We start from the raw sequence: 27,047 nt of genomic DNA on the forward strand, positions 1-27,047 counted from the left end.
TTCCATTGATCAAATTTAGTTTACCAATTACTTACAGAATCAAATAACAAAATTCATAAGGGTTTCGCGGAAACATGTGGCTTGCAATTCAAAGAGAATTATAAGTGAAGTTCAGAAAAAGCACGAAAAAAATAGGGTTATCAATTTTTTAAGAGACACGAATCGCTAAAAGGGCGAAACAATGGCAACGAATTAAATGGATATTTTTGATGACGGCCACTTTTTCTCCGTTTTTTTTAGTCAAAACTATATGAAATGAAAACCGAATGTTAGTTTTAAATACCCCGTTGTGATATGCAGGCCAACATTGAATTGTAGGTCATATGTTCAAATGGTCATGGTCATGGCATTCAGAAAGTAATGTTAATTCAATAAATTTGAAGTGTTCTTATGAGTAAATGAAATTTTACAGATATTATATTGTATTACATTATGTAAAAAAAGAAGATTATATGTCGAAGTGACCATTGTTAAAATAGTCAAACTTGGATTGTAAGGAACAATCTAGATAATTTTAGATACCCAATAATTAGAAGGAAAAGTAACAAACTTTTATAGATTATGAGAAAAAATCTTCTTATAAGATTTAATGTCCAAAGGACATCCGAATTACCAAGATGTACTGTTGTCTGCTCTATGGTCGGGTTGTTGTCGCTTTGACAATTCCCTAATTCCCTTCTCAATTTTAATCTACTATAGATGAATAGATAAATAAACAAAAAATAATTTCCCCTCGTTTCCTATAAGTTGGTCATTCTTATAAATTTCCTGTTACAAAACTTTGAATTTTTTCGAAAAACTAAGGATTTTCTTATCCCAGGAATAACCTACCTTAGCATTATTTGGCACAACTTTTTGGAATTTTGGGTCCTCAATGCTCTTCAACTTTGTAATTGTTTGGCTTTATAACTATTTTGATCTGAGCGTCACTGGTGAGTAATATGTAGACGAAACACGCCTCTGGCGTACTTAACTATAATCCTGGTACCTTTCTTAGATTACTAATTAAAGGAATGTATGCAGACTTTGCCAAAACCACAGATTAAATATCCACGAATATGCAAGTTTTCCCCAATCTACGAAAATTGGTTCCAACGAAAATAAATGAATCCACAGATCTGCAATCTGTTGAATACTGTATCTTGGCATTGCACAAGGTCATGTTTTCTCCGACTGTTTATACACTAAATCCATTGGATGTTTGATGTGCACTGATTGACAATTTAGTCTTAGATGCACGATTTTTTTTATTAGTTGTTAGTGTCTTTGAACCAGCTGTCAGTAACTGCAAGTACTCTAAGATCTATACTTCGTGTCTTTTTGTTGTTGGGATGTACAAGTACCCATCCACGTCCACTCTGCATTTTTGTTAAATGTATTTCTATTTGTATACATCTGATGAGTTAAGCCTTTTTCAACTGACTGTTATAGTTCGTTCTTATGTTGAACTGTTACACCACTGTTATAGGTTAGGGGAGGGTTGGAATCCCGCTAAAATGTTTAACCCTGCCACATTCTGTTTCTATGTGCCTGTCCGAAGTCCGGAACCTGTTTTTCAGTGGTTGTCATTTGCTGATGTGTTACAGATTTGTTTTTGGTCCTTATTTTTGTACATAAATTAGGCTGCTACTTTTCTTGTTTGAATTGTTATACATTTGTCCTTTCGGGGTCTTTTATAGCGGATTATGCAGTATGGGTTTTGCTCATTGTTGAAGGCCGTATAGAGACATACAGTTGTTAATTTTTGTGGCATTTGGTCTCTTTTTGAGAGTTGTCTCATTGACAATTACACCACATCTTCTTTTTTTTGTATTAATAATATGTAGTCTGTGTCTGTCCAACGCCTGTTATTCAGTGGTTGCCATATTTTTATTTTTTGTGTGTGTTACACCACATCTTCTTTTTTTATATTAATAATATGTAGTCTGTGTCTGTCCAAAGTCTTTTATTCAGTGGTTACCATATTTTTATTTTTTGTGTGTGTTACACCACATCTTTTTTTATATTAATAATATGTAGTCCTTGTCTGTCCAAAGCCTGATATTCAGTGGTTGCCATATTTTTATTTTTTGTGTGTGTTACACACCATCTTTTTTTTATATTAATAATATGTAGTCCTTGTCTGTCCAAAGCCTGATATTCAGTGGTTGCCATATTTTTATTTTTTGTGTGTGTTACACACCATCTTCTTTTTTTATATTAATAATATGTGGTCCTTGTCTGTCCAAAGCCTGTTATTCAGTGGTTGCCATATTTTTATTTTTTGTGTGTGTTACACACCATCTCCTTTTTTTATATTAATATTATGTAGTCCTTGTCTGTCCAAAGCCTGTTATTCAGTGGTTGCCATATTTTTATTTTTTGTGTGTGTTACACCACATCTTCTTTTTTATATTAATAATATGTAGTCTGTGTCTGTCCAAAGCCTTTTATTCAGTGGTTGCCATTTGTTGTCATATTTTAATTTTTTATGTGTGTTGGATATAGATCAGGCTGTTATTTTCTTTTTTGAATTGCAATCATGCCACGTGTCATTGGCAATCATTCCCATCTTTATCTAGATAGACTTAACAGATCTTTATTCACTGCAAGAAAATTGTTTGAACAATACTGAATTTACCATTGTGGACAAGTCTGAAAATTGAGTGAAAGACTGACTTTATAAATGAAGGTTCAGTCTTTTCAAAAAGTTGCGTAGTTCAAAATGACCGTTTCAGTTCAAATTGGTTTACTAGTGTTAACATTGAACAATGAACAATGAAAAGCAGTCATGGTCAGGTGTAACCAGCCAGACAGTCTGTATTCTGTACACCTAATAAATATTCCTTATATCAAATACAGCTGATCTATTTCTTATAGTATCTAAAAAACAGAACAAACAAAAACTTCCTGTTTAACTATGAAAGGTCTTATGAAACCAGCAAGTCTAACTTGAACACCTTGCAATTATTCCGCACACTATATAAAGCTGATATATTGCATTTGGTTTCTGGGATATGGACTTGGCCATGTAAACTTAATAAGGTCAAGGAAAATGGATATAGAAAGAAAGAAATTCACCTGAGATTATTCAAGCCAATTGTGAAATGTTCTAACATTGTTTGAGGAGAATTTAAACAATAAATAAACAAAAACAGGGAAAATCCAAATACTAAGGAACTCTTCACAGTGGTCTTCAAGTTAAATTATTATGATCCAAGCTTATATTAAGAATGGAAATTGACAATATAATTTGCAAATCATTTAAAATTGATGACAAAATCTTTAACATCAATTTTAAACATGACAACGCAATGGGTTTGACAATGGGATATCTGTTTTGGAATACATGTACATATAATAATCAAATACATATTTAAAATATTTATGCATTATATATGATACATGCTAAAATTTATCACAGATAAATGAATTAAAGGCAAATACATTATACAATCAACAAAAAAACAAACAAATGTGTAAATTATCAGCATTATACTGTGTAATTCTTAACATAACAATTATTTCATGCTTGCCAGAGATAAATGCAACGCTATCTTAAATATAGGTGAGATCTAAGTGCACTGGTATGTGAAATTTAAAAGACAAAATGAGAACAATAATGGTGAACTACTACTGGTTGATTAACAAACTACCCTCTTCATTACAGATCATAAATCCTAACTGTAATCTTTCTTTTATTTTTACTGCTTCATCAATAACTTTTTGTGTGCTTATCTCTGCTATCATAATAGGTATTCAATAAATATATACATAAATCCTATTTCAAAGATGACTTATGCAAATTCTGGGACTAAAAATGTTCAAATTGTATTGTCATCTAGTCAACTCAGTCAACACAGCCTCAAACAAGCACCAGTATATTTAATATTGTAGAATATTTGCACTCCTCCCAAATTTATCTGTTTTTGTTCCAGTCTTTTAAGAAGTTTAGTACCAAGTATCTTTTGGTCTCCAAATACGTACTGAAACATCACTTCCTGCACTTGCTAATACTCCATTCTGATAGGATATCTGAAACAAAATTATATATATGTTACAGTAAATAGGTGAAATTAGGAATTACATGTAATTACTAAAATTTAGGAATTACAGGTAATTCCCGATGCACTTAGTTAATACAAGTAATTCCTTAAACGGCCCAGTTATTACCAGTAATTACTAATTTTAAAATGAATTATTACACCTATTTACTGACTGCTAAAACAATGTTGTATTATGGTCAGATGATCAAAAGTTATATGGTAATACTAATTAGAAGATCAGTTAGTACGTTTAAAATATTGAATAGTTGATTTGTATTAAAAATATCTTGAATAAATATGGACTTTCAAATATTTGGTTAAATCAGAGTAACTTTAGTTTTAATCCAAAATGGTTAAAGATGAGCATTAAACAGAGAATTTTTGACCAATTTCAGCAGACATGGAAATCAGAAATGAAAAATTCTCCCAAATCATTATGTTTTAACTTTAAAAAAAAAAACTTTGAGTTTGAAGAATATTTAGACTTATTAACTTATAATGATAAGATAATGTTATGTAGGTTAAGAACTGGAATGAACTGTTATGTGCATTAGCTTCCAGATATAAAAAAAAAATATATATATTTTTTTATTGTTAAATCATTAACAAGAGTGCACACACTGAAATGTCTCGCCTTCTTTACTAATCATTGATATTATGTTGATAGTCCTAAGTATAAAGCGTTATTACAACTGTCACATAAACTTAACATTAAACAAGATAGTTAAACAAAGACCAATGAACCATGAAAATGAGGTCAAGGTCAGATGAACCATGCCAGGCAGACATGTACAGCTAACAATGCTTCCATACAACAAATATAGTTGACCTATTACTTATAGTTTAAGAAAAATAGACCAAAACACAAAAACTTAAAACTGTCCAATGAACCGTGCAATTGAGGTCATGGTCAAATAAAACCTGCGGGACTGACATATAGATCATAATATATTTCCATACACCAAATATAGTTGACCTTTGGCATATAATATTAGATAAAAAGATCAAAACTTAAAAACTTAACTTTGACCACTAAACCATGAAAATGAGGTCAAGGTCAGATGACATCTGCCCGCTAGACATGTACACCTTACAATCATTCCATACAACAAATATAGTAGACCTATTGCATAAAGTATGAGAAAAACAGACCAAAACACAAAAACTTAACTATAACCACTGAACCATGTCTTACCATGAAAATGAGGTCAAGGTCAGATGACACCTGCCAGTTGGACATGTACACCTTCCAGTCCTTCCATACACCAAATATACTAGCCCTATTGCTTATAGTATCTGAGATATGGACTTGACCACCAAAACTTAACCTTGTTCACTGATCCATGAAATGAGGTCGAGGTCAAGTGAAAACTGTCTGACGGGCATGAGAACCTTGCAAGGTACGCACATACCAAATATAGTTATCCTATTACTTATAATAAGAGAGAATTCAACGTTACAAAAATTCTGAACTTTTTTTTCAAGTGGTCACTGAACCATGAAAATGAGGTCAAGGACATTGGACATGTGACTGACGGAAACTTCGTAACATGAGGCATCTATATACAAAATATGAAGCATCCAGGTCTTCCACCTTCTAAAATATATAGCTTTTAAGAAGTGAGCTAACACCGCCGCCGCCGCCGTAGCCGCCGCCGGATCACTATCCCTATGTCGAGCTTTCTGCAACAAAAGTTGCAGGCTCGACAATAAAAATGATATAGTGAAATTATAATTCACTGTTAGCAGCCAATCTGGTTCTATTTTGTTAAATTAGCTGCGAAACAAGGTTGATGAGTTGTGCACTTGCTAGTGAATATTTGGACCTCATTGAATACGTATTCATGTGACCTTCAATTCAACCCCTAGCTGGAGATGGGTTATCGATGTATTAAGCTATTACAATTGTAGAGTTTTGCAGAACAAATAGTCTCGCCTACTTTTGCTGTTAATCGCAGGCTCAACAAAAATGAGGAAAAGATATTAAAATTTTCCTCTAGATACTATCTTTTGACTTAAGTACTTTAAGAAGCTTCTGTCAAAATTGGGTAAAAATCCAGGATGGTTTATAAAATCTAATGTTTTAAAATCTTTAACTGCAGAGTTTATGTAATGTTAACTGGGAAAAAAACTAGGCCATTTATGATGTTTATAAGTAATATAGGGAAAAAAAGGATTTTTTTTTACAAACTTTACTTACGGATATTATCTTATGATCATAAACATTTAGCTTCTGTCCAAGTTTGGTAGAAATCCAGGATATTTGGAGAAAGTTATTTTAAAGTTTTAAACCACAGTGCATGATTGAGATTTTAGTTTAACAAAATTATGAAAATCAATTTTGGATTGATATCATTGTCTTGCATATATAAATGCATATAGTGACGGAGTTACAAGACCTATAAAACAACCATTTTCAAGATTCAATTCACAAACACTAAAGAGTATGCACTTTTGATGTGCCTTATATTCCTACATCCTTAAGTAAGCTCCCTTAAAATCCCTACCCTTTACTTTCTTATTTGGTATCTTGAATTATGTTTTTCATTTTAAAACAAAAACATCAAGTTAGTAAATAGCTGTAAAAATGACAAAAAAAATCAGTAATTACCAGTAATCACTGAAACAACTAGTAAATACATGTATTTACTAAATTGGCTAGTAATTACAGGTATTTACTGAAATGTTTAGTAATTATGTGTAATTCCTAATTTCACCTATTTACTGTAACATATACATAGTTATTGTAAAGACAGGTAAAACTAGCTAAGGTAAAATTATATATACATAGTTATTGTAAAGACAGGTAAAACTTGCTAAGGTAGTTTACTGACACTGGATCAGCAAAATAATTGTACAAATTTAGTTAAAAAATCATAATAAAACTAATCAGAGTGTTATCCATTAAAAACTTTTTAACAGGAAGAATACTTAGAATATGCTTTAAAACAATAAGATAGCAATCTAACAATATACCCTACCCTTGCAACTTCTCCTTCATGTGAGGTCAGAGTGTTGATGGTGCCTGGATTTAAACTGGGCTCCAAAACCTTTATGGTAGTGTCAGTACAACATGTAAACAGGGCACCAGGTGTATATATAATGCCTGTAACTTTTCCTGTATGACCAACATCACAACTCTGGAAAAAAAAGTACAAAAAAGAAATTCATTTTAGCTGTTTCTATAAAAGGTTTTCTTGAAACTTATATTTTTAGTCTATTTGTGTTTAACATATTTTTTTTAAATTTTGGAATCATTGCTATAGGTTTAAACCCATCTTCACTTCCATATTTGTAAAATTGAAAATGGAAATGGGGAATGTGTCAAAGAGACAACAACCCGACCAAACAGCAGACAACAGACGAAAGCCACCAATGGGTCTTCAATGCAGCAAGATTAGCAAACAACTGAAGAAAACTTGAGTATGATAAAAAAATTATATGATTTCTATATAAGCAAAAAATTTATATTAATAACAAAATTCATTCATATTACATATTATTTGAAATTCCAAGAAATAACATACCTCTATGTGTTTAAACTGTCCACAAGTTGTATTATACACATGTATACCACCAGTCTTATCTCCGACCCATAACTGTCGGTTTCCTAAATTCAAACTCATAGGATAACTCTCTAACTGAAATAAAAAAATGTCACTTATGAAACCTTCATATTAGCTGTTATACCAAAATTATTGGAAAATAACCTTATGTCATCCACTTATTAAAATTAGCATGAGAAAGAGACGAATAGGGTTTCAGATACCTGTTGAATTATTTTTAAATTCAATAATATAATTAAAACTTTGAGATATTGCTTGAGTTGATGCTATGGACAACTGATATTTCTCTTATATTTGATATAAATTATGCATATGTGGTGACAATAAATTGTAAAGATTTGTTCCATGTTGTTATCAACCCTTGATAAGTCATCATAATATCACTATTTATCTTTCAAGTATTATCAAAATATCTCTTCATCATTCTCTGATTAAAATCTTAATTTATCTTATTTCAATACTTCCTGAAATGTTTAAAGAACTGTTCTTCATATTCACAGAGGAAACCAATTCATACTGTGTCCAAAATTGGAGCAATATTTCTTTTAGTAATATCTTCATGTCCCTTTTGTCTACTTTGAGCTGAGGTGGCATCAAACATAATCCAAAAACTCAATCTTTTTAATGATTAATAATGAACATTAAACTGGTTTTGTGTACCAATGACTAAAAAAATCATCCTCTCAAAATCTTACTAAAATACTGGTATCAGTGATTTTTACCTGTATAGTTTTATAAACTGTTCCTGCTCTTCTGTCGTAGATTGCTATGGTTTTATCTTCACTTCCTGTTACAACATAATTCTCATCGGCAGCCAAACATAACACTGGTCCACGGTGATACTTTCTCTTTTTCATGGTATTTTCTCTTGGATCGATAGAATATACTAGCTGATCAAAACCACAACCAAAAATCATGTTATCCTCCATATGTAATCCTAGGATAGCTGATCGACACCTGAAACGAAACCCAAAATTATGTTATCCTCCATATGTAATCCTAGGATAGCTGATTGACACCTAAAACGAAATAAAAAACATGTTATCTTCTATATGTTATCCTAAAATAGCTGATCTACACCTAGAATGAAATAAAAAAACTATGTTTGCTTCTGTTTTATTATTATCATAAAACTATGTTATAACACTGATGGCAGATGCATTAAAAATTTAATGTAAAAATGTTTATTCTATAAGGGACTGTTCAATATTTATCAGATGGATGAACCGGTGCATTCTTAATATTGATTCATTAAAAAGTTAATGCCCATCCTTTTAAATTCTGAAAAAAAGTCCTCGCCCATCTAAAAAATTCTATAAAAAAAGTTCTTGCCCCTCTAAAGCTTAAAACAATAAAAAAATATTAAAGTTCTTTTTCTATTTGAAAGTTTGCAGCTTTATGTCTTGAAATCAAAGAATAGACTTTGGTGTAAATACAAAATTTAAATTGTGCTAGTTAATTCCATTTATATATAAATATTTAAGTGTGTATCAGAACCATACATTTTATTGTTTTTAAAACCAGCATGAATATACATGTATATATTTGATTTTATATTTGCAGCCTCAGATACAATATTGATTTAAAATAAAGGAAATAATTTAAACTAAGGGACAATAACTCTTGGACTAGTAAAAATATTATCATATGCTGAATTACTAATTATTGTCTTAATAACACAGCATGTTAAATATAGTTCAAATACCAATGTCCCTTTATCTAATCTTTCAAAAAAGAAATTATGGTCTTTTTAAGCAATTTAGGCAGACATATTTTTGACTTTGATGCACCCTTTTCCACCTATTAATTAAATCTGAACATTTGACAGTAAAACACCAAACAACCTGGCATTCTGTAAGATTAATATATAAATGAGATAGCTGTAGAGTTATATGAAGATCTAAATTGATTTGAAAAAGTTATAAAAAAGTTTAAAGATGACTATCCAATGATTTGGCCTAAACTGAAAATTTAAGCTTTTTTTAACCTTTTTATTAAATCCATAAGAATGACACCAATTCACCAAACTACCAAACAACCTGGTATTCTGTAAGATCAATATATAAATGAAATAACTATAGAGTTTAATGGAAATCCATGTTAATTTGAAAAAGTTATAAAAAAAAATTAAAGATGACTTTCTGGATTTAGCCTAGACTGAAAATTTTAGCTTTTTTAACCTTTCTATTAAATCCATAGAATGACAGCAATTCACCAAACTACCAAACAACCTGGTATTCTGTAAGATCAATATATAAATGAAATAATTGTAGAGTTTTATGAAAATGCCAGTTGATTTGAAAAAGTTATGAAAAAAATTAAAGATGACTATCTGGATTTAGCCAAAACTGAAAATTTTAGTTTTTTTTAACCTATTTATTAAATCCATAGAATGACAGCAATACACCAAACTACCAAACAACCTGGTATTCTATAAGATCAATATATAAATGAAATAATTGTAGAGTTTTATGAAAATACCAGTTGATTTGAAAAAGTTATGAAAAAAATTAAAGATGACTATCTTGATTTAGCCAAAACTGAAAATTTTAGCTTTTTTTTTTAACCTATTTATTAAATCCATAGAATGACAGCAATACACCAAACTACCAAACAAACTGGTATTCTGTAAGATCAATATATAAATGAAATAATTGTAGAGTTTTATGAAAATGCCAGTTGATCTGAAAAAGTTATGAAAAAAATTAAAGATGACTATCTGGATTTAGCCAAAACTGAAAATTTTACCTTTTTTTAACCTATTTATTAAATCCATAAAATGACAGCAATTCACCCAACTACCCAACAACCTGGTATTCTGTAAGATCAATATATAAATGAAATAATTGTAGAGTTTTATGAAAATCCATGTTGATTTGAAAAAGTTATAAAAAAATTTATCTGGATTTGGCCTAAACTGAAAATTATTGTTGAGACCATGTCCCTTATGTTTTTTGTGCCTGCAAAAGGAATTTCCTCCACAACGATAAAATTGAAAGCAAATTTTTTTCAAATAAAATAAGTTCTAGCCCATCTACTATACATATTAAAAAAAGTTCTCGCCCATCCAAATATTTCCACAAAAAAAGTGCTTGCCCCGCCCCATTTTGCACCGGCCCATCCATCTGATAAATATTGAACGGTCCCTAAGCTGTAATTCTTCTGAATAAAGTATTCTAGGATCGCTGATCACCATCTGAAACTAAACCAATAAACATGTTATTCCCTCAATGTTATCCTATGATAGCTGATTGACACCTAAAAAGAAATAAAAAAAACCATTTTAGCCTCTTCCGTATATATATATAGTCCTAAGATAGCTGGTTGACACCTGAAACGAAACCAAAAAACCATGTATTCTATATATGTTATTCTAGGATAGCTAGATGAAACCTGGAATGTAATAAATAAAAAAAGCATGTTATCCTCTATATGTTATCCTGCTTTTTCTTCAGTAGCTGATTGGCACCAAGAATGAAACAAAAGATAATACTTATCTCTATACATAATGCTGGAAAGTTGATTGTTTCTAGATATCGGTAAAAACTAATAAATATATAATTTCCAGCTATGTTTTTTTATCCTTGTATATTGATTTTTTTTTAAATGAAGCAGATTTGTGAAGTAGTTAGTTCAGTATATTACAGTTTACGAGATGTATTCTTTTTAATAAGTAAATGCAAGAACTATTATTGAGAAATATGTAAACTTTTCCTTCAAATATTTCAAGAGAATAGTTTTAAAAACATGATCCATAAATGACAATATGTTTTATGAATATAAGTCCTTTTTTCATTTTTTGTAAACAATTACATACTTGAATGATTGTGTTTCTACAACACCTGCCTCCAAGTCCCACATCTTAATGTATCTATCCCATGACCCTGTGCAGAGGGTTTTGTCATTAGACGTCAGGGACCAAATCCAACCCTAAATAAAAAGACATAATGTAAGTAAAATTAAAATTAAATGCACAAACTATGAACATCACCAGTTTTACAGAAAATATCCTCAATGATAGTCACTGATTTAAGGGCAAATGTGAGAAATTTCAAACACTTTTATATAACAGTACAACACGAACAGAAAATTATTACAACACTGTTTGATATGAACATAAAGCCATATTGTTAGATATTATTGTATTTCAATTCTGGAATATGGATATTTATATTAAAATAAATAAATTTGGTGTATTTACTGTCTTCTGATTGGTTAAAAGTATTAGTTTTATTTTCAATGTTGTCAATTTTTATGGCGACACGCCCACTCTGACGTTGTGTATTCATACGCCAACATGTGTGTATGTTGTTATTGTTAAAATAAAGAATATAAAAAGTTCTCTGAGCCTTATTTTTGTTAGAAATTTATTTATAATGAATGGCAATAATTTATTTTGAATTTATTGACCCATAAATTTAATTTTTGACTCTTCACATTTTACATAATCCACTTCGTGGATTATTCAAGAGGGACGAAAGATACCAAAGGGACAGTCAAACTCATAAATCTAAAACAAACTGACAACGCCATGGCTAAAAATGAAAAAGACAAACAGAAAAACAATAGTACACATGACACAACATAGAAAACTAAAGAATAAACAACACGAACCCCACCAAAAACTAGGGGTGATCTCAGGTGCTCCGGAAGGCATGTGAAGAGTCATAAATTAATTTTATGGGTCAATAAATTCAAAATAAATAATAGCCATTCATTAAATGTTTGAGAATCCGAGAAATGCTATGAAACAAGTTCTACATAAGAAATACAATATTATAGTGTCATAAAACTTTACTGTATATATTTTTTTTTATACTAAGGACTCATTATTAACCATATTAATTATGTCTCTGTTTACCTTATGTGCTTTGTCACTGGCGTACACATTCATATCTTTCTGTTTAGAAGTGGTAGGGTCATACTTAGACAGGTCTAATAAAGTTAAATATCGATCTCTAGATCCTGATGCTAGAAATCGGCCATTCTGAAAAAGAATGAAACAACTACAAAATGTATCAACAAAATATAAATCTACTGAATGTATATTACTTTATTGTTGCAAAAAAAAATAACTAGAGAGGAAATGAATTAGCTACATGTAGGTGCAAATGTGTCTACAAAACCTTTCATAAAATTAAAGGCACACATATAATTATTTAAACTGATATTCAGGACTATGTAGAAATTGATGATTGGTCATGTACTGAATTTTTCAACAACTATAGAAAAAGAATCAACATTTAGTGTTTCTTTAGGAATCAAAGTTGTTAATACAGGCATACTCAACCACATTTCAATATTTTCTGTACTTGACCAAGAAATCAGTATAACCATATTACTTAAATAATATTTGCAAAGTATGCTTTTCTGTTATAAAGGCAATCTATTACAGTGTATGCTATTCCCGCTTCCCGCATCCGGAAATGTAATCATGTCCATTTCCCGCACCGTTTTTTTTGGTAAATATTATAAAAAGATATCAACATTTGTTTTTAAAATCACAGTCTAACCTATATATAACGATTTTAAACATAAAAGCACCCCACCACACTGTGTAAATATCTGTGAGAATTTTTGTTTCAGCATGAAACCTATTTATCCAAAGTGCCCCAATATAAATTTATAACAGCGGAAATACCTGTAAAGAACAAATAATTGGTTTCTTTCCCCCTTACTTATATTCCCTATCAAAAAATGTTCGTTGTTAGAATAAAGTACAAAGAACTTCTGAAGGATTTGCCTTCAACTGCAATTATATTGTATGCTAGCGAAACAAAACTATCCATAGCCGCTGCATGTTTATGCACCTGTCCTGATTGATTCAGGGGCCAGTCGTTCAGCAGTTATTGTTTGTTGATGTTGTTTATTGGTATTTTCCCGGATATATAAATTAGATCGAATTGTGTACGCTAATAATTTTGGGGTCCTTTATAGCTTGCTGTTTGGTCTGTATCAAAGCCCTGTGTAAAAGGCCGTACTTTGACCTGTGTTTGTTATTATCAGGTTAAGAACAACCCCTTTCTCAGACAAGGGGTCATTTTACTGATGTAGAAAAGAAAATAGAAATACATGTAACAAGGATTTGTATAGGTCTTATTTACAAAACCTTTGAAAACTTAGAATTTTGTACTCAAAAAGAGGAAAGTTACATCATATTTTAAACAACATTTTCTAAAAGAGGGGTCCACTTATTTTGAATAATATTAAACTGTTAAAGTAAATGTTAACACATGGTTAAAGTCCAGGAATATTACAAAATTCTTGGACATGTTTTGATAATTTAATACCAGATAGATATATAGTTCTTTGAGAAAATATGAGCCCTTTTGTACAAACAAATACATGTATATTATAACTTATATTGATCCCTCATAAAACACGTAAAAGGGATATTTATAACATTAAGGAGTTGCCCCAAAACTGATTATGACTTGGATGGAGAATTGTCTCATTGTCAGTCACACATACATAGACCAGATTTAATTATTTCTTGGTGAACAGGGAAAAAATACTTCAGAAATTAAAGAAATGTCAAAGTACAAGTGATAAATCAAGTTTTAATATTGTCAAAACCTACTATTTTATGTTTACAAAAAAAATTATAATCGCTCAACTTTACTTTTCAAGCTTCGCCTCAAAAATTTGCAAATTAAATATTTTTTTATTAAAATTTTCAAATCGCTCGCCCCTTATTTTGGAGTCCAAAAATCCGTAGAACAAGAAATTAAATTGGTGTGGCCTTATCTATTCTTTATTTTTCTTGGTCCATAATTTTCAATTCTGTAATTCCAATCCACTTTCATCTTTAAGTTTTAAATGTATCCTCTTACTTCCATCAAATGAACTGAATCCACTGGAGCAAATATAGTATCTTTATACACGATTGATTCTGTTTGGTTCTTTGGATCTGACCATACTCGACAACACTTCTCTCTTTGTATACAAGCTTCTTGCCAATCAAAATCTTCATCTGAAAGAATATAAATGTTTAAAGGTTAGACAGGTATGGCCTTTTAGTTGAATTAATATATTTGATTAAACAAACAATATCTATATGAAGCCAATGATCATCTTAAATTGACTTTTCCCTAATTATTTTCAGTTGCAAAAATTGCAAATTTAAGGAACAAACTTCATCTTACAAAAAATAAGATGTCTATACTTGTATGGGATTTATTCTCATCTATTTATATACATGTGTATCAATAATTATCTCAATAATATTTACTGTGTTTTTCCTGATCACCCTTTTTTTCAAATTAATACATAATAAAGGAATTTTATCCTAATTTTGAGTAATTTCTTGCAATTAGATTGTGCTAATATTGTCCTAATAAATATCAGTACAATTTTTCATTTACATGTAGTCAATTAGAATTATCTCCCTTATACCATTGACTTAATACAAAAAAAGTTCTTATTGTTTTCAATTTTTCACAGTTTGAGATTAAGTTCCTGAATGTATTTGGTTGATATTGTCCTAATGATTAATATTTTATATACTAGTTAAATAGAATTTAAAAAAAATAAATGTATAAATAAAATTAAATGGTGTGATAACAAAATCTGGATAAATTTGTTACACAGTGTGCTATTGTCCTAATATGAAATTTTTAAGGTCAATTCCTTCACCCAAAGTGAATTTTATTGACCTGATTAATTTCCATATAAGGAAAATTGCACCCTGTGTTACTTATAACCTATATTATATCTATCATACCTGAAACAGGTGGATATGGTTTGGGCCACCTTTTTCTAATTCTGGTTATCCAATATGAATCACCTTCAAATAAGTCTTTGAATAACTGACACACTTTGCTGAACGTGTGAATAACAAAACCGGCTTCCAAGAAATTGCATATATGTATCAATAATTCAAGAGGTAATTTGTCTAAAGTTAAAGAGTCGATTGAAAGCTGTGACAATTCAGATATTGGGTCATAATTTCCTCCTTGGTCGTCATAGTCTGATGCAGGAAATTGGAGGTTGAGATTTCTGTCAAAGTTTGAGTAAAGTGTACTGTCTGTGATGTTGTCTAGACTGTTTCGTTTGATATTGTTTTCAGTCTTATTCTGTTCCATAGTAGTTGTTCTAAAAGTAAAAATCAATGTGAGTTGAAGAAATGAATTCATTTAAAATATACAACCAAATCAAATCAAATTAATTTATAAGTGTAAAATCCAAATACACATGTACAACCTTACTACCTTTTTGTGAGTCCTCCTTTCAACCATGAAATAAAGATTTCATACAAACATGACAAAAGGAAATTCAAACTTTACATGTATAGTTCTCTTGTTTGAACCTTCCCCTCGGCATCAAACATGTCAAAGGAATTGTCACTTCATACAAATAGAATTGGAACCTTCTGAGGTATGGGTTTTGCTCATGGTTTGAGGCCTTACGATGACCTATAGTTGTGTTCTGTGTCATTACTTTAGGTCTCTGGTAATAGTGTTTCCTGCAGCTTTTAAAAAGGGCAGGGTAATTGTTAGCTCAGAGGGCACATTAAGCGCGATGGACAACAATTTTAGGGCACTTACTTAACATAAACAGGCAATTTCTATAAAATGGATTCATTTAAAACATACTAGTTTAATACTATAAAAAGGACATATACATCTGTAATCAATCATTAAAACAAATTGTTAAACAAGAAAAAGTGTTTAAAACATATATATATGAAATATTTAAAACAATAAACACAATTAAAAACAAAATCAGTTCTTTAAAAACAAGAAAGCACTATGTCATATACATGTATATAAAAATATTGCTTTGGTCATATCAATTGTCATTGACAAATCCTCCTTTTTTTCCCTAAAAACAGGTTGACACATTCCCTGATATCCAGGGTCATTTTTAGTAACCAAAATTTATTAAATTACAAAAAAAAATAACTTTACAAATTAACCCCTTCCCTTCTACACCCTTTTCCAAAACAAATTAATATAGATACAACAAGTTTTACTACTTTCATGGCACTACCATATCAGCTGTTTATTTTAAATGTCTATAAATAGCCAGACATAGTTGTCTGTTACTTAGGTGTTTTCCCAAGTATTTTTCCCGCCTAAAATGATCATGTGACATGTTTGTAAACAAAAGAAAACATTTGATCAAGGAATTCATTTATTTTCTGGATTATTCTGCTTTTAATAATTTAGTTTGGATTTTTATTCATTTCATTTAAGGTACAGTCAAGCATTTGTATTTAAAAAATAGTTTGCAAAGAATTTTACTTTTCAATTTGACAAATGTCTCATGATCGCCGTTCATTGGCTTGTTCAACCATGCAAACATGTAAATTATGTAAATTAGAAATCTATCAGCTGTAAAAAAAAATTATCTAAGCATCACATCGATGTTTTATCATTAATCTTCTAGGCAAAACGATGTTTCTGGGACTTGGGGGATACAATCAGGACCCGTGATTAGTATCTATATTCACTATTCAATCTATTGCAGTTTGCTAATCAGCTGATTACGAAATCGATTACAAAATGGCGACCTAGTGTTACTTTAGTTTTGAAGGGAAATAACTCGAGCGGTATTCATAAAATATGTCTTTCAGTACCGGTTGTTAATTACGACGATAAAGGCATGGCGTCAAGAATTTCGACAAAATTAGGGCAGGGCGCCAATTTTTTTCCCCAAAAAGGGCAGGGCGTCGAGAAATCGCGGCAGGGCGCCATTACACGCCAAAACCACCTGTAGGAAACACTAGGTAAAGAGCTGTCTAATTTGTATGATTAGAAATTCTTAGATCTCTCTTTACATGTATATTTTTACTTCTGGTCTTGTTTCAACCTACTCTTCACCAGATAAATTGTGTCATCATGGAAAGAGAATTGGAACCTTTATATGTATGTTTTACTGCTGCGTTCTTTTAAGCTAAATACTTTTAGAATTGAAAATTTGACTGGTACTATTGGTCATATTCAATTAGAAGTGCGGTTAGAGCTTTTCCTCCACATCGACACATCAACAAACCACATAGAAAGAAAGAGATTTGATATGCTGATAAAACAACACAATAAGAGGACAGCACTTCAATGTATCTTTATCTGTATTTCCCACTTCTGTATATATATAAATGAATATGTCACAGATTCCTTTAGACTATTGTGTGATGGGTTGGTCTGCAAATAAATTAGTTGGCTTGCTGAGGAGTGCTGATTTAAACGAATAAAAAGAATTATGAATACCATTGATAGCCATCACAGTTAAAATTATGAGACTGTTTCTCATACATCATTATATGTCCCCAATTACTGTAGAAAAACCAAAAAAGACAAAAAAAAAAAAAAAATTGAAAAAATTGAGGGAAAATTTTCATCCCACTAATGAACTCAAAATCGTTAACTTTTTTTCCAGACTGTTTTCAATCTCGCATCTGCGGCAGAGGAAAATTGAAATCAGCTAAAACTCGGTTTTCTGGAGGGGTTGGCTTCACATCTGTGTCTTACACAGGAAGTTCAGAGGCATAAAACTTGCAAAAATAGTGCAAACCCACGGCTATATAACTACTGATCATTATTATTATTGAAATACGCATAGGAAATGACTACTTCCGGTTTCAGGTCCATTTGAAGTAAAAAATTGGCAAAAATCGTGAAATTCCGTATTTTTGGTCCAAATGACCTTATGTAAACTGCTGAACCAAGATCAGATTCACTCCCACCTAACAACTGTTGGGGTCAATTTGTTAACTAGGGTCCACTCTACATGCAGGCTACAGCTGGATACCTTTACCAGCATCCCTGGGTCTTCTGGGTCAAGAGAAAGGAAGAAAAATCGTCAAAATTGAAGCTTTTTGCACCTGATGACCAACTTAGGGGCAAATTACCGCCCACCCATCCCGCCTTCTCACCCCACCCTGGGATCACCTACATTAGATTTAAAGGAATCAATATGCTACAGCAACAGGGCTAAGCTCATTTGCATATATAATTTGCATATTTTTGTAAATAAACGAAAATTAGACATTTTCAGAAAACAATTTAAAAGTGCTCCTTTGAAGGAGGGATTTCTAAACCAGAACAGAACAGAACATGGTAAGGGTTAACATGTTTGAATTAAAAAAAGGTAATGCCTGCCTCATTTTATATGAGTTTGTAAGGAAATAAACGTTTGTCTGTTATAATAAAATTTAAATTCTATCAAACCAAAGTCAATTATGAGACATAATTTACAATATAATTTCCATTTCAAACAAACTTTTGCCAAATCAATCAATGCATATATGTACATTTATACATAGCCACTTACACAAACTGCTCTGAATAAGAATAAAGGTTTAAGGTATTGGCTGTCACCTTTCTAAATTATTCCTAATTATGTTAACTCTGGTAAGTTTTGATTTCGAAATTCAGGGAACAAAATATGTCTATGATTCATCCATGTTTGTAGTTTGACCTAAACCCTGGCAATAGCCACCTTTTAATTGGATAACCTCGAAAAGAATTATCGAATGAGAAGTTACTTAACAAAACAAAATCAGTGTAAGTTTTAAGCTTAATTTTGAAATATAGTTGACGTGCAAAAAAACACTTCATTGACCAAGCATTGAAATGTAAACATCCGGTTATCATAACAGCACATGTTTGTGAAATCGTCTGCAACTTTGGCACTTCTGTCTAAATTTGGTGTTACGTTTGTTAGAAACATACAAACAGACGTAATGCCTCTCAAACTAGCAGCTAATTTAACAACGCTTTTTCCTGAAGTCAAATCAATAACAGAGCGCTACGAAAAAGCTAAGCAAGCAGGTTTCCATTATGTTGAATGCGCTTTTCCATTTGCAGAAACAAAAGAACAGCTACAAAATGTCAAAAAGAAATTAGGACTCGAGCATGTTTTATTTAATGGCTACCCAGGCATGTCATATTTCAGTCACTTAATTTTTTTAAAACCCAGTGTAACTGCTAAGGTTTCCCTAAGCCCTTAGGCTAAGGTCAAAATCTAGAACATATGATAAATCTTAGTCACATAGGCCAAGTTCACTTGAAACTCTACAGTCCACTTAAGAGTTTTAAGATTTACATGTGAAGGCACTAGAGTTCATGCAATGCTATTCCGAACAACTCAAAGTAACTCTAGGGTAAGGAAGGCCCTCGGACTATGTAACTGCATGCCACTATGTTCCGTCAGTTACTTTGTTCTGGTGGAACTTTTCAACTAGTTGTTTTATTCCGAGTACAGTCGAAAAGTTCCGTAAAAAAGTAGCTAGTTTAAAAGTCCTGGAACAATGTATCTAGTTGAATAGTTGTGGCGGAACAGAACAACTAGTTAATTCGGTCAGAAACGGAAAAAGTTGTAATTCATTGTTATACATTAATCTGAAATTGATATTTTTAAAAGTACCCACATGAGGAGGAACTTTTGGGCTAGTTTGTTAGGTCCGGTTTTGACTAATTTGCCAAAGAGGAACTTTGTGACTAGTTGATAAGTTCCTTTTGACTTTTGTAATCAGTATCTTGGTTCCTCTTTGAAAGGTTCAAATATAATATGTTACGCTTTTACTTTGCATCAATTCTCCAAATGGAACTTTGTGACTGGTTGGTAAGTTCCGTTGGAACTTTTGGGCTAGTTTGTTAGTTCCAGTTTTGACTAATTTGGCAAAGAAAAGAAAATTATAATTTCAAAGTGGTTGCCTAGGAGTGATAATTCTACCTCCAAAATTAGCTAAATATTAAACTACATGTAAATAAAATTGACTTGCATTGTATTAGTAGTCCCTAGACTGTATGTTTACAGCACATACTACCTGAGGAGGATCTAACAAGATGTAGTCATGGTCACAGAACTTTATTTCATGCTTTTTCTATTGTATTTTGTTCTAAGAATAATTCTGTGTTTTACTAATTAAAGGTGACGTTAGAAAAGGTGATAGAGGCATTGCAGCATTACCTGACAGAAAAAAAGAATTCCAAGTTAATGTGGACATTAATATACAGTATGCCAAAGCTTTAGATTGCAAAAGGTAAAGGGATGTGTTCTTGTAAGACTTATTAAATGGATATAATTATACTTATAACAACTGAAAATTGTTAAGGTTATCATATATTTACATGAAAAAGATTGTAAAGATATATGTTAATACTACTGACTTAATTTGTTTTTTGATACTGAAAGCAAGAGATAATGTATTCAGTTTTTCTTGGGATTTATGATATACAAGAGTTACCTGAAATCAGTTCAAAAATAGTTTATTAACATTAAAAAAAAAAGGAGATGCGATCATCATCATGCGGTATCATATGAGACAACTATCCAGCAAAGACTAAAAGGCAAGGATGTAAACATTAGTGACTTCAACAAAGAGCAAAACAATATTGTGTGTAGTAAGGAAAAGCTTTATAACTTATTAATTATTTACACAATTTTTATTAAAGGAAAGGATCAAAGTAAAACAATCCTTTATTTATATCTTTTGATTATTTACATATAAACATTTATTTCAGAATCCATGTTATGGCAGGTGTAACAAAGGGATTGGACCAGAAACTATGTGATGAGACTTATTTAGAGAATATTGCCTTGATTGCGGATAAATTTGCAAAAGTAAGAACAGAAAATTTTGTTTTATAAAAACATAATCATAACATGTTCATGGAAGATATGGGATAGAAAACATGAAAATAAGTAATTTATATAAAACACATGAACTTTAAGTTTTCCTAAATCAGAAAGAAATTGGCCAAATAAAATATCTGCGTATTTGCATTGATAGGGTATGATAAAGCAAAAAATGCTTTTAACTTACAACAACAATAAACTGTTATCTTTCTTTATTTTCACAGGAAGGACTAACATGCATGATTGAGCCAATAAATGACAGTGTGACTATTCCAGGGTATTATTTAACTGATGTTCATAAAGGTAAAATGGTATCAATACTTACCATACATGTATGTACCAAGCTCATATAAAACAGTCTTAACTAATATTTTGATTGCTTATTGTTCAAGTTCCAATCAAGCTGTGATATCAGATATGATTTTCTTTTATTGGAAACCCTAGCCGAGTTACGTAAATGATTTAGCTGAGGTAGCATTTATATGCTGCAATTGAAAGAGAAGTGCTAACTCAGCTAAACTACTTACATAATTTGGAGTCTACTACCTATATACAAATCTTATCTGATACCACAGCCCCTTATATTATTTTCACATTACAGACTTTTGACGTTTATATTTTTTCAAAAGGTTACCTATTCTTTGGTAGGACATCCTGGTACTTGGTTAATTAAGAGCAACACTAATAAGTTATATCCAGCTTTTAATTGGTACAATTAACCCTTTCCTCCATATGTTGCAATTATCAAATCAAATTACAGTTCTTGAATGTTGTATGTATCTAGTTCGACAAATTTATTTAATTTTTTTTTTGTCTTTCCAGCTGTTGAAATAATAAAGAAACTGAACAGACCAAATGTGAAGTTACAGTTTGTAAGTTTATGGTTCTCATTTGGTATAAAATTAACTAGATTAAAGATTAAAAACAAAAATCTTATTTGAAATTAAATGGCAAACATGTAAACAAAGAATAATATCTATAAAATGAAGGATAACAATAAAATATGTTTTTATTATGGCACTGAATCAATTGCTATTATATATAAGAATTTTATTTTTTAACATAACAGACTCAATGGATGTATAGATATATGTTTCATAAACATGTTTGGTTAGACTCTTTCAACAAGAATACTCCATAAAAATAAATTTGGAATTTTTTTTTGAGTGGAGGGGGTATAAATGAAACGATCTGTTCATCCATATGCTTTATAAGTGGAATTCCTCTTAATCAATTGAACAAATACTGATGAAACTTGATAAAGTTTGAGAACAGTACCTGAGGATGTGCTCAACATGAAAAGGGGAGATAATTTTATTTACTTATTTCAATACACAAATTTACTTATTTCAATACACAAATTTACTTATTTCAATAGACTAATTTTAACAGTTTTATAGGGGAGGGGGTAAACTTTTGTAAGATTATACCCAATTTTAGTTTAAAACAAATAATATACCAAAGGAATAGTACTCTGCTTCATCTTGGGAGTTTCTAAATTCACACATTTATAGAAAAATCAAGATGGTTATATAGTTGTATGCAGCGGTACTTTTACTATAAGTTAAGCAGTTAAACATGTGCATATTATTTGCATTGAAAAAGATATCTTTGAACAGTTATCAATAGATTATATCTATAACTGACCATTTACCTACAAAATTAATCATTCATTGTAAAGAAAAGACTCTATTATATTAACATTTACAAACAGACATGGCATGGCAATCACAGGACAATAGCAATCTTACAAAAATAGCAAGGTTGAAGGGTCATTGAGAATGTTTTGACTATATAAATATTTTGTGTACCACATTGGTCAGTATCAGTTTCTTGATGTGTATAAGGATATGGAAATTGACAACTTTTAAAAGAATATTTTCAAATGTGTTAAACCTCAAATAAGAACTACAAGCTATTATCTTTTAGATCTCTCAAAGTTATTTTTCTTCAATATAATTTTTTTTTTACCAATTATATTTATGTTTTACAGGATTTCTTTCATATGCAGTTGTTACATGGAAATTTTACAGAGAATTTTAAGAAATATTATCAATATATAGGTATGATATGATAAAAATAAAATTGGGAATCGAACAGGGAATGTATCAAAGAGACAACTACCCAACCAAAGAGCAGAAAATAGCCCAAGGCAACCAATGTGTCTTCAACACAATAGTATGATTAATATTATAAGGTTATACACAATAGTATGATCAATATTATAAGGTTATACACAATAGTATGATCAATATTATAAGGTTATACACAATAGTATGATCAATATTGTACGGTCATACACAATTTATTTTTTTGTTGGATCTAAACTCAGATTGATATAAATTCATTTTAATTTCTTCAGTGGGCTAAAATGCAACTTTGAAAAAGAAAAAAAAATAACTCTTCTTCACATCTTATAAAATTATTAGATGTAGAAGGTCCCCATGTTTGTTTTATTATACTAGTCAAGCAGTCATTGTACAGGACAGTTGTTGAATCAGATTACCATACATACTCATATATGATATCAGGTTCATGCTATCTTTTCCACCTATAAAATAAACCAAAATTACTTAATTCAGAATATTTTGAAAATTATGTAACCTTGTAATTTAATTCTCAGTCATTGGTTGTGGCAGAAGGAATTAATATTGTACCTAATTATCATTGTTGTAATTTTGTTACACTATTTTAGATCATATACAAGTAGCACAAGCACCAGATCGAATTGAACCAGGATTTCCAGGAGAAGTAGATTATTCCTATGTCTTTAAACTCTTAGAAGACCAGGGATATGAGGGTTATGTTGGTTTGGAATACATGCCAAGAGGTTAACTTTCAAACAGAAAATAAAATAAAACACATCAGCAATCATAATGCTTATATATAGATATAAGACGATTTGGTATGAGTGCCAACGAGTCAACTATCCATCCAAGTCACAATTTGTAAAAGTAAACCATTATATTCGCATGCTCTGCTCAAGTGTAGGATACATTGGATTTATATTGTCCAAGTTTATTAGTTCAAATTAAAGTTTTTAAAGGAGTAGGTTGGTAAGGGCAGATTTTGGCCTCAAAATTCTGGTTCATCTGATGAAAGATTTTGGACAACTTTTAAACACTTAAGTGTCTACTTCAGTCGATTCAATTAGTCAATGTGAAAGATTTTAACTGATTTAGTCATTAAAGACACTCAAATTCAAGCTAAAATATTAAAAACCTATCAAATAATTGCCATAATATGTCACTTTTCAGATGTTTTTTTTTTTTTATCAAAAATGAATGTTCACTCTCAACCTTTATATATGTTATGTATTATCATCAAATACAACTTACAGTACATTTCCATTTATGACAGAAACCTTCTAAAATTTAACACAAATACTATAGTGTTTCCTACAGGTGGTTTTGGCGTGTAATGGCGCCCTGCCGCGATTTCTCGACGCCCTGCCCTTTTTGGGGAAAAAAATTGGCGCCCTGCCCTAATTTTGTCGAAATTCTTGACGCCATGCCTTTATCGTCGTAATTAACAACCGGTACTGAAAGACATATTTTATGAATACCGCTCGAGTTATTTCCCTTCAAAACTAAAGTAACACTAGGTCGCCATTTTGTAATCGATTTCGTAATCAGCTGATTAGCAAACTGCAATAGATTGAATAGTGAATATAGATACTAATCACGGGTCCTGATTGTATCCCCCAAGTCCCAGAAACATCGTTTTGCCTAGAAGATTAATGATAAAACATCGATGTGATGCTTAGATAATTTTTTTTTACAGCTGATAGATTTCTAATTTACATAATTTACATGTTTGCATGGTTGAACAAGCCAATGAACGGCGATCATGAGACATTTGTCAAATTGAAAAGTAAAATTCTTTGCAAACTATTTTTTAAATACAAATGCTTGACTGTACCTTAAATGAAATGAATAAAAATCCAAACTAAATTATTAAAAGCAGAATAATCCAGAAAATAAATGAATTCCTTGATCAAATGTTTTCTTTTGTTTACAAACATGTCACATGATCATTTTAGGCGGGAAAAATACTTGGGAAAACACCTAAGTAACAGACAACTATGTCTGGCTATTTATAGACATTTAAAATAAACAGCTGATATGGTAGTGCCATGAAAGTAGTAAAACTTGTTGTATCTATATTAATTTGTTTTGGAAAAGGGTGTAGAAGGGAAGGGGTTAATTTGTAAAGTTATTTTTTTTTGTAATTTAATAAATTTTGGTTACTAAAAATGACCCTGGATATCAGGGAATGTGTCAACCTGTTTTTAGGGAAAAAAAGGAGGATTTGTCAATGACAATTGATATGACCAAAGCAATATTTTTATATACATGTATATGACATAGTGCTTTCTTGTTTTTAAAGAACTGATTTTGTTTTTAATTGTGTTTATTGTTTTAAATATTTCATATATATATGTTTTAAACACTTTTTCTTGTTTAACAATTTGTTTTAATGATTGATTACAGATGTATATGTCCTTTTTATAGTATTAAACTAGTATGTTTTAAATGAATCCATTTTATAGAAATTGCCTGTTTATGTTAAGTAAGTGCCCTAAAATTGTTGTCCATCGCGCTTAATGTGCCCTCTGAGCTAACAATTACCCTGCCCTTTTTAAAAGCTGCAGGAAACACTATACTATTACTGCATTTAAAAGCTTACCATCTTTAAAATGTGTTTGACAGCATCTGTTGTACCATCACATATATTAGTTATTAGTTTTATGTATTTAAATATTGTAGAAAATATTTTATATTTCTATATTTAATATGTTTTAGGAGACACTATGGAAGGACTTAAATGGTTAAAGGAGATGAATATGACCTTGTAAAATAAAAATGGAGAAAAATAGAGATGGACATTTTATATACAAGAGTTTATAGTTATATTTTAGTAATATTTGACATGATAGTTTGTCAATTTGTGGATGTGTGGGGAGGGAAGAATAGATGACTTTTCTGCGATATTTTTTAAATAGCATAGAAAAACCTTTAGACAATAACTTATGTACTATTTTTATTTCATTTTCAATTGAAAAAAAGTATAAACACCTTTATTATTAATGTATTAAGGAAGCACAAAACAAAGATTTTTTTCACCCTCAATCTGACAACTATAAACTGATGTAATTTCTTCATTCCAACTTTGAATTCTACTTTTTATTTCATTTTCTATTTAATTTTGTCTCTGTATTGATTGAAAGCCGTTTTTTATTTTTTTTTTTTTTATTGCAGAAATATTTTATTACATTTGAAAACATTTAAATGAGATGAACATTTGTTTAAGGTATATTTCATGAATTATAAGTGCTTGTGAAATTAAAAGAAGGAAGATGAACTGTGATAAATTCAGAAAATGTTTTGGGAAATTGTGATTTTTTTTTTTTAAGTATTTGATATGACAATAATGACATGTACTAAACTTTGTAAGCAATTGAACAATTGTTGTCTTTTTATACTATTTTATATTTCTAATCAGAAACTAATTTACTAAAGTTGAAATAAAAGTAACTTGTTGAACTAAATGCTTTACTAAATGCCTGGAATATACAAATAAGGAGATGCCATATGATTGCCAATGAGACAACTACTTATCAGAGCCTTTTAAAGCAGTTTTAGGTCCCTTTACAGGATTCAACTAAAAGCTAAAAACAATAACCAAAGATAACAACAATGATAGAATGAAAGAAATTTTTAGTGAGGTAGCTTACATATACAAAGCCTTTCTCTCTTTCCTTACAACAAAAAAAAATATTGCTACCTATCTTTAAAGAACAAATATATGGAAATAGTTTATAATGACCAACTGGCACAGTTGTTTTTATATAAATAAAAAGATGTTGTAT

General features: G+C 30.5%; 2 protein-coding genes across 3 annotated transcripts; one reads left to right on the top strand and one right to left on the bottom strand.

Moving 5' to 3' along the window:
* Positions 1-3,350: 3,350 nt before the first annotated feature.
* Positions 3,351-19,031, bottom strand: LOC139485914 (F-box/WD repeat-containing protein 9-like). Of its 2 annotated transcripts, none has more exons than XM_071270587.1 (9): positions 18,866-19,031; positions 15,315-15,685; positions 14,425-14,564; positions 12,453-12,578; positions 11,409-11,521; positions 8,314-8,548; positions 7,553-7,666; positions 7,007-7,165; positions 3,351-4,014 (listed from the first exon to the last, which is right to left on the bottom strand). In XM_071270587.1, the coding sequence occupies exons 2-9, from the start codon at positions 15,673-15,675 to the stop codon at positions 3,931-3,933; spliced, it is 1,332 nt and encodes a 443-aa protein (XP_071126688.1). In that variant the 5' UTR covers positions 15,676-15,685; positions 18,866-19,031; the 3' UTR covers positions 3,351-3,930. The 2 variants fall into 2 exon arrangements, with proteins under 2 accessions (XP_071126688.1, XP_071126694.1); XM_071270593.1 differs by having other exon boundaries at positions 18,913-19,028.
* A 120-nt stretch (positions 19,032-19,151) lies between these two features.
* Positions 19,152-26,721, top strand: LOC139514654 (putative hydroxypyruvate isomerase). Its single transcript, XM_071304112.1, has 8 exons — positions 19,152-19,473; positions 20,468-20,579; positions 21,061-21,160; positions 21,400-21,478; positions 21,998-22,047; positions 23,169-23,238; positions 23,871-24,005; positions 25,981-26,721. The coding sequence occupies exons 1-8, from the start codon at positions 19,197-19,199 to the stop codon at positions 26,031-26,033; spliced, it is 876 nt and encodes a 291-aa protein (XP_071160213.1). The 5' UTR covers positions 19,152-19,196; the 3' UTR covers positions 26,034-26,721.
* The last annotated feature ends 326 nt before the right edge of the window (positions 26,722-27,047 follow it).

Source organism: Mytilus edulis, chromosome 1 (genome assembly GCF_963676685.1).
Source record: "Mytilus edulis chromosome 1, xbMytEdul2.2, whole genome shotgun sequence".
Lineage (NCBI taxonomy): Eukaryota > Metazoa > Mollusca > Bivalvia > Mytilida > Mytilidae > Mytilus > Mytilus edulis.

Excerpts from the sequence above, each read along its gene's own strand:
- LOC139485914 (XM_071270587.1), bottom strand. The coding sequence starts at position 15,675 with ATGGAACAGAATAAGACTGAAAACAATATCAAACGAAACAGTCTAGAC. Across the intron at positions 11,522-12,452 it reads CCAGTGACAAAGCACATAAG|GGTTGGATTTGGTCCCTGAC; the intron begins GTAAACAGAGAC and ends CTTTTTATTTAG. Across the intron at positions 7,166-7,552 it reads GACAGTTTAAACACATAGAG|AGTTGTGATGTTGGTCATAC; the intron begins GTATGTTATTTC and ends TTTTTTTTCCAG.
- LOC139514654 (XM_071304112.1), top strand. The coding sequence starts at position 19,197 with ATGTTTGTGAAATCGTCTGCAACTTTGGCACTTCTGTCTAAATTTGGT. Across the intron at positions 19,474-20,467 it reads TTTATTTAATGGCTACCCAG|GTGACGTTAGAAAAGGTGAT; the intron begins GCATGTCATATT and ends TACTAATTAAAG. Across the intron at positions 21,479-21,997 it reads TTTAACTGATGTTCATAAAG|CTGTTGAAATAATAAAGAAA; the intron begins GTAAAATGGTAT and ends TTGTCTTTCCAG.